At 37.9% G+C, this 12,757-nt stretch overlaps 2 protein-coding genes across 2 annotated transcripts in view; one reads left to right on the plus strand and one right to left on the minus strand.

Moving 5' to 3' along the window:
* Positions 1-345: 345 nt before the first annotated feature.
* Positions 346-8,639, minus strand: RpS17 (ribosomal protein S17). Its single transcript, XM_071684045.1, has 4 exons — positions 8,513-8,639; positions 6,818-6,969; positions 2,801-2,972; positions 346-441 (listed from the first exon to the last, which is right to left on the minus strand). Exons 1-4 carry the CDS (start codon positions 8,513-8,515, stop codon positions 373-375), a joined length of 396 nt encoding a protein of 131 aa, XP_071540146.1. The 5' UTR covers positions 8,516-8,639; the 3' UTR covers positions 346-372.
* Positions 8,640-10,639: 2,000 nt separating this feature from the next.
* Positions 10,640-12,757, plus strand: part of Elp2 (elongator complex protein 2) — a 30,170-nt gene continuing 28,052 nt past the window's right edge. The window contains exons 1-2 of the mRNA XM_071684059.1: positions 10,640-10,915; positions 11,887-12,076. Of these exons, the coding sequence (XP_071540160.1) occupies positions 10,793-10,915; positions 11,887-12,076 (313 nt within the window). The 5' untranslated portion in view covers positions 10,640-10,792. The remainder of the gene's footprint in view (positions 10,916-11,886; positions 12,077-12,757) is intronic.

Genomic DNA, 12,757 nt, shown 5'->3' on the forward strand with positions numbered 1-12,757 from the left:
AAGGAAATGGGGGAATCATGCACAATGTGGTCAGTTGGAGTGAAAATGGCTTGCACGGGATAGGGTGAACTGAAGCTGTGGTTAACGTGTGCGACATGCTCTCACTGAGCTGAACTTGGGCATATGAAGGGCTCAAGGGAAAACAAGGAAAAATCTGTTGGAACAGGTTACAGATATGGAATTAGTTTCAGTGCATTATATGTGACAACTAGAATTAAAGACACCACAGTTTTCATCTATTCCTGATGCTATCTCGCTAACAAGGGAAACGGCAAACAGGCTTGAAAGACAGAAATATTACTAAATGTCCAAAAATGCTTTGCATATGGTAAAGGAAAGACAACAACCAATTGTTTAGGAATTTATTTTCGTTTACCGCCTCCCACCATAGGAAGATGGGATAGGCTGGGTCACCTGAAGACCAGCAACTCTATCGAAGTCCTGAAATAAAGAATTATGTTAAAAACTACAGCACTGCAATTCCCGTCACGCAAGTAATAACATATATTCCATGAATGAAGCTCCCTTAAACATAGGCGGTACATTTCAGCTTCAATATTTTATATCAAACCCGTTTTCAAGAAGCTATATTGTCTACATATCCTGTTATAAAATATGACCAATGGTGTTTAATGTAACAGCAAGCAAATCATTTACTATTTCAAAAATTCAGCAATCTAAAATCCAGTACTTAAAAAAATAGCTTGCAAAAAATTGCTAACACTTTTTTTTTTTTTTTTTTTTATACTTTGTCGCTGTCTCCCGCGTTTGCGAGGTAGCGCAAGGAAACAGACGAAAGAAATGGCCCAACCCCCCCCCCATACACATGTATATACATACGTCCACACACGCAGATATACATACCTACACAGCTTTCCATGGTTTTCCCCAGACGCTTCACATGCCTTGATTCAATCCACTGACAGCACGTCAACCCCGGTATACCACATCGCTCCAATTCACTCTATTCCTTGCCCTCCTTTCACCCTCCTGCATGTTCAGGCCCCGATCACACAAAATCTTTTTCACTCCATCTCTCCACCTCCAATTTGGTCTCCCTCTTCTCCTCGTTCCCTCCACCTCCGACACATATATCCTCTTGGTCAATCTTTCCTCACTCATTCTCTCCATGTGCCCAAACCACTTCAAAACACCCTCCTCTGCTCTCTCAACCACGCTCTTTTTATTTCCACACATCTCTCTTACCCTTACGTTACTCACTCGATCAAACCACCTCACACCACACATTGTCCTCAAACATCTCATTTCCAGCACATCCATCCTCCTGCGCACAACTCTATCCATAGCCCACGCCTCGCAACCATACAACATTGTTGGAACCACTATTCCTTCAAACATACCCATTTTTGCTTTCCGAGATAATGTTCTCGACTTCCACACATTCTTCAAGGCCCCCAGAATTTTCGCCCCCTCCCCCACCCTATGATCCACTTCCGCTTCCATGGTTCCATCCGCTGCCAGATCCACTCCCAGATATCTAAAACACTTCACTTCCTCCAGTTTTTCTCCATTCAAACTCACCTCCCAATTGACTTGACCCTCAACCCTACTGTACCTAATAACCTTGCTCTTATTCACATTTACTCTTAACTTTCTTCTTCCACACACTTTACCAAACTCAGTCACCAGCTTCTGCAGTTTCTCACATGAATCAGCCACCAGCGCTGTATCATCAGCGAACAACAACTGACTCACTTCCCAAGCTCTCTCTTCCCCAACAGACTTCATACTTGCCCCTCTTTCCAAAACTCTTGCATTTACCTCCCTAACAACCCCATCCATAAACAAATTAAACAACCATGGAGACATCACACACCCCTGCCGCAAACCTACATTCACTGAGAACCAATCACTTTCCTCTCTTCCTACACGTACACATGCCTTACATCCTCGATAAAAACTTTTCACTGCTTCTAACAACTTTCCTCCCACACCATATATTCTTAATACCTTCCACAGAGCATCTCTATCAACTCTATCATATGCCTTCTCCAGATCCATAAATGCTACATACAAATCCATTTGCTTTTCTAAGTATTTCTCACATACATTCTTCAAAGCAAACACCTGATCCACACATCCTCTACCACTTCTGAAACCACACTGCTCTTCCCCAATCTGATGCTCTGTACATGCCTTCACCCTCTCAATCAATACCCTCCCATATAATTTACCAGGAATACTCAACAAACTTATACCTCTGTAATTTGAGCACTCACTCTTATCCCCTTTGCCTTTGTACAATGGCACTATGCACGCATTCCGCCAATCCTCAGGCACCTCACCATGAGTCATACATACATTAAATAACCTTACCAACCAGTCAACAATACAGTCACCCCCTTTTTTAATAAATTCCACTGCAATACCATCCAAACCTGCTGCCTTGCCGGCTTTCATCTTCCGCAAAGCTTTCACTACCTCTTCTCTGTTTACCAAATCATTTTCCCTAACCCTCTCACTTTGCACACCACCTCGACCAAAACACCCTATATCTGCCACTCTATCATCAAACACATTCAACAAACCTTCAAAATACTCACTCCATCTCCTTCTCACATCACCACTACTTGTTATCACCTCCCCATTTGCGCCCTTCACTGAAGTTCCCATTTGCTCCCTTGTCTTACGCACTTTATTTACCTCCTTCCAGAACATCTTTTTATTCTCCCTTATTTATGAAAGCTAAAAAAATAAGTAAAGCAGAAATCAGAAGTATGTGATTAAAATGTTAAAATACTTGATTCTATTAGCAAAACGTAGGTTACAAAGTAATTACCATCATTTTAAGCATCTCTTTGGTGTCAGCATCAACTTCAATGATGCCCTGCTCCAAGGCAGACACCTCTGGCACATAGTTGTCACGGCGCTCACGTTCCTCCTCCTGCAGCTTGATGGAAATTCCTCGAACTGGACCACGTTGGATACGCTTCATCAAGTGGGTTACGAATCTGAAAACACAAATGCTGTGAGTTTTGGACATTTTTTCTAACCTCATGAGGTAGCATCAGGAAAAGAAAACTGAGCACTTGAGGTAAAATCCAAGTTTGGCTGCTTTTATTCCTATATTCAGAGAGTGATAATACTAGAGGGAAAGGATTTTTAGACTCCTTACTTCAACCCCTCAGTCAGCTTTTACAACCTACAAGAGATAAGTAGGCTTATTCCTTAAATATTTTGTATATATTTCCTATTAAATAACAGTAAGATAAGGAAAAGTATACAAATGCAGGGTCTTACAGCAGGAAGGAAGGTAAAAAGGGCAACAATGAGGTTGAAGGCAGGAAAAGTACCTGGAGTGGATGAGAGTACGGCTGAAATGTTGAAGTATGGAGAAAGTGCAAAAGTGGATCCATTTAAGATGTAATTTAGTATGGATGCAGAGAGTTGTGCCAGAGGACTGAATGAAAACTATAACTGTTCTTTTCTTCAGAAGAAAATGTGCTAAGGATGTATGTACCAATTATTAGGGAATACGTCTATTCAAGTATACCGGAAAAAGTGTATGAGTGTGTGTTGATAAGAGTGATGAAAGTAACTGAATGCAGAATAAGTGAGAAGTAAAGGGGTATAAGAAAGCTAGGGGATGTATCAGATTTCTGCTGTAATAATGGCTGTGGAAAAGCATCTAGCAAAACATAAGCTGTATGAGAGAGATGATTGGAATGCTTTATGGGATGTGTTCAGGATATATAGGGTTGGGGACAAATGTTGAATGGTGCAAAATCATTCTGTAATGGAGAAAATGCCAGAGGACTGAATGAAAACTATAACTGTTCTTTTCTTCAGAAGAAAATGTGCTAAGGATGTATGTACCAATTATTAGGGAATACGTCTATTCAAGTATACCGGAAATAGTGTATGAGTGTGTGTTGATAAGAGTGATGAAAGTAACTGAATGCAGAATAAGTGAGAAGTAAAGGGGTATAAGAAAGCTAGGGGATGTATCAGATTTCTGCTGTAATAATGGCTGTGGAAAAGCATCTAGCAAAACATAAGCTGTATGAGAGAGATGATTGGAATGCTTTATGGGATGTGTTCAGGATATATAGGGTTGGGGACAAATGTTGAATGGTGCAAAATCATTCTGTAAAGGAGAAAATGCATGTGTCATGAGTGGATGGACAGTTGAGAGAGTTTCAGCATGCATGTGGGTGTGTGATGTCACCGTGATAAGAGGGATGAAAGCAAAACTTGGGAAAGTGGGTGCACAAATGGAGTGTGGTGGTGAGATTTGGCATGTAGCGCCATGCCTGTCTGCAAATGATGCTATGCTACGAGTGATGAAGAGTTGCAGAAGATTGTGTGTTTCATGATGTAAGTGAAGGCAACTGAAAGTAAATACATGTAAAACATAATGGTTTTTAAAAGAAATAAGAGTGAAAGCATAGATTTTGAAGAGCCCTATAGAGTGAGAGAAGAAAGTGTACTAAACTGTGTTACAGACATGGGGGAAGAGGTGAAAGAATTTTAGTATTTAGGAGCTACCTTGGTAAGATTGTTGATATGAAAGGAGAGATAAGGAAGCAATCAGAACAGGGTATAAGAGAAAGAGACCCTTAATAAATTAATAATAAAGGTGTAGTAGTTTGTAGGTAGCCAACGGCCAGGGAGGTATATTACCAGTACTACTTGCCTATGTATCAGGAGGGTTACTGACATCTGCTTAATGAACCAGCACTTTAGTGCCTGTCAAGATGCACTCCTCTGACCTTGGTAGCTGTCTTTTCTTTCTGCCTTACTAACATGTGGACTATTGTCATTCTGTCCACAAATATACAATCTCTCCTTATAATATGTAACACTTGACAACATTTAACTCACACAGCCCATGCTTTGTAACTCTAGATTTCCTACAGTGAGAACTATGAGATAGCCCTACCATTTGGCAAAATGATAGAAGCAGTTGGTAGGAGCATTAGACAGTAGTCAATAGGAATATTAGGTAGGAGCCCCTGCAAATACTGTGCTAAACTTGCCCTATGCCAGTGGCCTGTTGAGGGTGAGGCATGAAGGCTAGGAAGTCATGTTGTCAGGGCCACCTCTCTGAGGAAGTTCCAATTGGAACAGGCATCAGAGATATAGATAGATAGGTGTAATTATGGAAGTGTATAGTGATCAGGGTCAGCAGTCTTCCAGACCCTGACCTATGCAGCCAAAAGAGGGACGGAATGAGTCATGTAGGTCAAGAATACTGGCTGTGGAAACGAGCTATTTGAGAGGAACACATGGTATGACTGGATGGAAAGAAGAGACGACAGAGTGTACGAAAGATTTGGCATGGGCAGTACAATCAAAGGGGTTGGTGTGAGAGGAAGACACCTGTGACATATGGAAATAAGGGTGGAAGAGTAATGCAGGGAAACAAATGGTGGAAAATGTGAGAAATGGTGTATATGTGGGAGACATATAAGAAGGGAAAAGTAGACTCTTTACCATGACCACCCAGCTGATGAGAGTTCCTGGAGGGAACAGGCATCAAAGACAGAGATATAAGTAGTAGCCAGTGCACCAATTTCCTTGGATTAGGTACTTCATGTTTATCAACTTGGGTAGCCATCCTATTGTGCAATTTCTAAGGGGTAAAGTTCACTTGCAAATTCAAATTATTTATGAATTTAATTATTTTCCAAGTCATCCAAGTGCCCACAATTCAAAAAATACAAAAGAACATGGAGGACAGTTGCAGCTACCAGTACTAAGCCGGAGCAAGGGTGGTCAGGCAACACCAACTTGAACCTATTCCAAGGCAATAAGTATCTTTTATCAAGTGAATATTGCAAAATAAATACTTATCCCAACTTGATTATAGAGTAAACGTTTTAAAGTATACACATGCATCTCCCCTTAATTGTCAACATGGAAATGGGAAATATATTAGTTTTTCTATTTTGAACCTTTAAAATTACATTAGGAAAATGTTACAATCACAAACCTCATGAGATATGGTACATACACTACATCAGGTGTAAAACTTTAGTCACTTTAATCAATACATTTTCTGCAACCAATTTCAAACAAGTTTATAAGTTAATTTTCAATGTTTTCAAAGGTCTTTTATCTTATGAAAAGCACCAATGAATGTTAACAATTTAATCAGAATCACACTCAAACCTTTTCCTAAAAAAGTCAGCCACAAGTATTTGCTGCAATAAGACACTTTTATAAATTCTGGGATGAGTTGGGGATTCTACCATAAAAGCTCATCACTAGAGGAAAATATTCCAATTGGTATAACTTATGCATACTCCATAGTTATTCATTCATGAAAAGCTTCAAACAGTCTAACCGATGGAATTAAAGAGGGACTAGATGAATAAATTTTGCTGCAACACTGCAACAAGGAGAGATATACCTTCAACTATATGTGGAAAACCCAAGAGGGATAGGTCCTCAACTAAAACTTGTAAATAACTTGCTAATGGCAAAACAGGCATGGAAGACCATTAAACGTACCTCTGAAACACAAAGGTGCTATGGGGGAACCTTAAATATTTTACATTGTCCATAGTTTTCACAATGATACACCCACATATTCATCCAACCACTTCGTCTTACCAATTACCTACCTAAGGCACATATTCCAATATCATTTTAACCCCCTCATAATTTTTCCGCAGCATGAGAAGTAAAACCATTATGTACATACAATACTTTGCCACTTTATTCTTACTCCAAACTAATATACCTGGTACACTCAAGGATCTGTGAACCTACTCAACCCCATCCTTGACATATCAAACCATGCATTTCATATGATAAAAAGCTAATACACAAAAGGTGTACAAATACCAACCCAGCAATTTTGTTGCGTAGAGGCTTTGAAGGAATAATGGCAATCTCCTCACAGATACGCTTGTTGGTATGGAAATCATTTCCTAGGCGAGTGTAATACTTTTCAATTATCACACGAGCAGCCTTCTTCACCGTCTTGGTACGCACACGACCCTAGAATTATATTTTTTCATTATAAAGCAGAGTTTTATCACATCAACACTTAAGATTTTCAATCAGAAATATGAAAAAGTTTGATAAACATAGAGCGAGGTATATTCTAATACTGTACAACAGAAAACATTGAATATACTACTACAAGATTCCCATGCTTAATTACAATATTTGGGATTTCATAAAACATGGAAAGCCTATACTTAAACATTTCTCTTGACTTCCATTTACCATTACTTGGTTTTCTGTGTATACACTGTCTAACAACCAAACTCAGTATCCACAAGCAACATTAAAGATTCAATAATACAACTGATTTACCTATGCCTAGATACATCCTCCACATACATTTAAGGACCTCTGTAAAGAAAACTATCAATCGACAAATATTTCACAGAACCTGAAAAAGGTTCACCATAATTAGGTACTCTTCCCTTAACAACTGACAAAGTAACAAAAAAAAAATAATGCATAATTCATAACATGTACACAATATCTTAACTCAAACTTAATATATAAAAACTTTACAAATTTCACATATGTATACGTTAATTCCTTTTCCCTAATTTCACCAGATGGCTAACTATACCCGTCCATTACCCTTCAACCACAAGTCCTCTATGGTTAAATTCCTCATACCCGTTTGTTCATTTATTACAAGATACTAACGAGGGTGTTATAAATGCATCACTTATACTGTCCAAATTTGATTGTGATAATTTTTTTTTATCCCACAATATCCCTCTCCTTCAAATCCCTGCCCACTATGTGAAAACATAATTAGAATGATATGTCCTACACCTACAACCCCACCCCCTTTGTCACCTCTGTACAGATAACGATGCAATTCTGATAATTTTACCAATTTCAATCTTAGAATAGTGGCGTCCGTAAACAATATATATTAAAAAGTTTACTATCATCGCCATTGCTTATACAGAAATCCCATCTGACAGACATTGAATTGATTTAGATTATATTTCCAAAAGCTGGTTCCATGGAACCTCGACACCACAGGCTTACAAATAATTTTCAAAATGTAGGAACCGTATGGTACATTGCATACTTATAGTTTTCTCAACACAAGCCCGAAATGTGACAAGTCGTGTCGCATAAACTCCCTGACACCTGAATTAATGACATAATGGCACTATTACACTTTGTTAAGGGTTGAGTGAGGTTGTTTAGTTTGGTTGAAATTTATTTTGCCGATGGCTTTTTGATCTGAACTATTCTCCCCTTCACTTCTATCGCATTCAGGTGGATGTCCCGAACGGTAACTTTACGACGACATAATACTTTAGAGGTACAATAGAATCACTAACATACAATGTAAGAATGTGGAGTAAATAACCAATATTCTCGAGACTGGAAGGACCTCAGCTGGGTTTGTTTACATCCTCAGGATCATCACAACACACACATATCTTTTTCCATCCAAAATTCAGCGAAAATAAGTCATCATGATATCATTAATACATTCAGGACAAAACTAAACACTGCCAGAATAATCCTTATGTAATGTGATCGATCAAAGACTCACCATGTCGAAGGATTATTTGGATTAATGTGTATGATCCAGAACTTCACATGTAAACACTACTTTTATCGGTAGGGAAGGACCAGCGATAGTTTGATTCCCTGCCAAAAGATGGCAGCACCAGCAGCACAGCGCGGCGGGAGATTCATTTTTTTCCTTTCATGCCATCCATCTTTTTACATTTCCATTTTCAAATCCTTATTCTTTTTTGTACTTAAAAGTTAGCGGAATTCAGGAAATCCTTTAAGCTTTTGGATGACAAGAGATCACTATCGGATAATTTTCCGAAGGAAAGTTTTCTCATAAATTACTCTCATATCAAGTCATCAATGTCTAAGGTTCTAATGAAAGTCTTATTCATAGATTGAAGATGTATCAGTTCGGAGATTTGAATGTCACCTGGAAAGGGGATATCCTGAATGATCGAAAACAATGACAGTAAATGACGAGTCCTCCGAAATGAAGCCAATTCATGGAATGCCTCAGGTATGTGTGTTTGGATCTTGGACTGATATTGTTCCATTTATCATTGATCTATCAAACCATTTTTAAAAACCACAGTGATCTTTTTTTTTTATCTGCAGACGATAGAAATATTTCCAGGTTCATTCAGAGGGATGACTGCATGCCTCTACACGACGCTGAATAAATGAACATCTGGTATGGAAAGTTACTCTTGAAAGTCTATATCCAAAGAAGAAGTAAACCAGAAGAACCAGTAAATCTTGAAGTACCTTAATATAAATTTCACTGAAACAAAAGTTACTCTTGAAAGTCTATATCCAAAGAAAAAGTAAACCAGAAGAACCAGTAAATCTTGAAGTACCTTAATATTAATTTCACTGAAACAAGATCATAATAAATTGTTGGGGAAAACGGACGTGGGAGTAATGATGATGGACAATGAACTGGATGAAGTTGATTACACACCCCTGAGCTTACCTGTCAGTTACCATAAAACCATCGTTCAGAAAAAAAAATACGCGAAATCTTTTAGACTTAAAGTTGTAGTAAAATTACTACAAGCATGTCCATCTACCACTACAATCTCATCATGCTACATGATTAGTTTTATGTCGCCCGGCCTTAAGCTGGGTTATAGATACACGTGGGAGTTTGTCCTTCCTGTTGAAGACCAAAGGCAAACTTTGGCAATAGAGGAATTCCCCCATCTTGAATGATTACATGCATGACTAATGCAAAATGAATGAGCTCAGTGATGATGCTTTTCAAGCATTACAAGATATGTGCAGACATTTTATTCATAACAACATTTTTTTACCTTTGATACTTGGAAAGTATCACACAACCTTGAACAATTGTAAACCATTATCTTTTTATTCATCTTAATACGTAAACCGGTCACTGTTTTTCAACTGTTATAAACTTCACTTACCAAGTAAATTGCCAAATTACTGATTGTGTTGTCCCGACCATGTTAACACTTTTTTCTCACTCTGTAACCCATCATGTATTTCAATAATTAGACCTCAGTCCTGGACCTTTTGGTGTACTCTGTAGGAGTGCACAGGGAGATGTAACAAATATAGAGAGAGTATATAACGAAGTGCTAAGTGCACATAGACTTTAGGATGTGTAAGATGTAGCTTAAACACAGTGTGTACTTAATCTACAATACAGACTCAGTAACGGAGATATTGGTAGATGAATTTAGAAATTCCAAAAGTCAGGTCACGAAAACTAAATTCACACAATAATTGATATGGAAACAACCACATGCTTTATGATGTGTCATTTTCTGGACCCTCATATGGCCATTAAAAGCTTGTATGTTAGTAGAAAAATGCTTTCGTACAAATATTTTAATCAATGAGCTATGACCATTTCTATTTTTTGTGCGCTAATTGTTGGCTCTTGTTTGCTAGCTTAACTATTAGCTAGAGCGTGAGCTGAGTTTGAACACTGACTTGACTCTGTAGTCGGATGGCACAGAGTTGTTCTTTTATGTTTTGGAATGGAAATAAAATTCAAATTTCTTTGTTAGTCAATGAAACACTATAGAAAAATATTATTCGATTTTTTTTTGCTTACATTTGATGATCTTGAAGGGAAATAGTTTGACTTAAATGCCCAAAATTTGAAATGTTAAACTGTGAATCCATTCTACCTAGGTAAGGCGAACGTAGTGTCACTGTTTGTAATAATAATGTCCGAATGTAGTACATGTCAAACAAGGAGACGTAACCATCCATTAGTCGATAACCACTTGTACTGACAGGGGGAGGAGGATTTATACCGGTGAGACGACAGACGTGCTGCAATATGGAGGCGCGTGTGAATTACATATCCTCTGGAGTAAATCAAGTACCCCTTAACATTGACTGGGGACCTGATGGGACGGTGTGCTATGCGGCCAGTACTGGAGTGTTACTTTATGACCCTAAGGTGCGTTGATGATCATGGATATTATTTCCCCCGTCTCCAACATACTATTTTCAAGTGATGTTATGTTGGATGGGGTTCTTGCAGCAGTACTACTTATTGCCTAAGATGATAGGTGGACATGCGGGCAAATTGAAATATGATATATAATACACGTAAAACATGAATATATACGGTAAAAACCTCACTTAATATATTGTAGTGAAATGATAGTAGAAGTATGTTAGCGGTTTTTCTGATTAGTCGGCAGAATAGCCTTTGACTCATTAGTGCCGCTGGGATGAATGAAAATTCTGACAGCAGTATTATCTTTTTTTACATTTCTGATGGTTTTCAAGGTATCTGTAGAATTACTTTAGAAAATTGGGTTCAGAAAGGACCAGCGAATAACTTTCCTTTTGTGTTGTCATGATGGGAAACTTTTCCAAATGTATTCCTTGTTTCACCCTTGATGGGAGTTCGAGGAGAGAATGGGTGTTAGAGATGAAGGCAGAGAGATGGATAGATTTTTGCATTTATATTCTGCTGAAGTGAACTGTTGCAATAGGAAAGTGTTGATACCTTCATATTTTTTCTTTATGGTGATATCTTTTTTGAATATTGCAAAAAAAAATTTGAGTTTTTGGGCCATTTTATATAACCTCTTATAAAGATAAAAAGTCCTTTTGCTCTGTAAATGATAAGCACATAATTATGGTACCAGGCTCTGACATTATGATATAGAGACCCAGATGTTTTCAATGATTATTGGATTATTGGATTTGTTTTCCTGCTAAGATTTTTTTCAATGTTATCTGTTTGTTCAGACAAGAATATACAAACAGTTATATGTGTTTACAGTGTTTTATATTTATTGCCTATTTTTGCCTATGTGCATCTTGGGATAGTATCTTATGCTGTAATATAAATTCTTATAAGAAATAAATTTTGATACCTTCAGTAACATGATTAACATGATTTTTTTTTATATACAGAATGGTGTAGTGACTGGAGCTGGTACAAAGATACACACTAATAAAGTTACGTGTGTGCGATGGGTTCATCCAACACCTTCTACAGGCAGAGCTTTAATCTCCACCGGCTCAGATACAAAAGCTGTGCTTTGGACTATATCAGAAGAAGAGATAGAAGGCCTTTGTGTTTTACGTCCCTGTGCAGTGCTAGGTGTGTATCTCCTAGTTGTCTTTATGGGGATACGATCAGTCATCAAGATCAAGCTTGTTGAGAGTTCAGCTGAAAAATAGTGACTATTGTATATATTTGTGAAACATACATTTAAGATTGAGAAGTGTTATTTCCATAGATTTGCCCCCTGCTACAAATGTGCATTACTATACTCCTCCTGTGATAGCAGCATTATTTTTGAAAGTTATCTGGACACACATAGCAAAGTATATGAAAGTTTTGCTATTTTAAGTTTATGCAACTTGTACATTGATCCTTATTTGATTTTTTGTCTTGCTGGTATGCTGGTGCTTACTTTGATTGTAGTCTTTCTTGATGACATAATTTGATTTTCTCATTATAATAACTTTGCTTCAGTGAAGGTAGGTGAGGTGCATAATGTCAACATGGCTGTTTAATTTGTGTATGGATGGGGTGGTGAGGAAGGTAGATGCAAGAGTCTTGGAGATATAAAGAGCGATACCAAGGTTAAAGGTAGGAAAGGCATGTGGAATGCTTGGAATTATGGCTGAAATGCTGAAGTATGGAGAGGAAAGTGTGATAGATTGGATGCATTTGATATGTAGTTTAGCATGGAAGCAGGAGGTTGTGCCTGAAGATTGGATGAAAGCTACTATTGTTCCTATATGCAAAGGAAAAGGTATTAATGATGTCTGTTGC

This window comes from Panulirus ornatus, chromosome 3 (assembly GCF_036320965.1).
Source record: "Panulirus ornatus isolate Po-2019 chromosome 3, ASM3632096v1, whole genome shotgun sequence".
Classification (NCBI taxonomy): Eukaryota; Metazoa; Arthropoda; class Malacostraca; order Decapoda; family Palinuridae; genus Panulirus; species Panulirus ornatus.

Bases quoted from the DNA above. Each gene is read 5' to 3' on its own strand.
- RpS17 (XM_071684045.1), bottom strand. The intron at 2,973-6,817 runs GTTGGTATTTGT...TTGTGTTTTCAG, and splicing joins CTACGCAACAAAATTGCTGG to ATTCGTAACCCACTTGATGA. The intron at 442-2,800 runs GTAATTACTTTG...TCTTTATTTCAG, and splicing joins AAGAGATGCTTAAAATGATG to GACTTCGATAGAGTTGCTGG.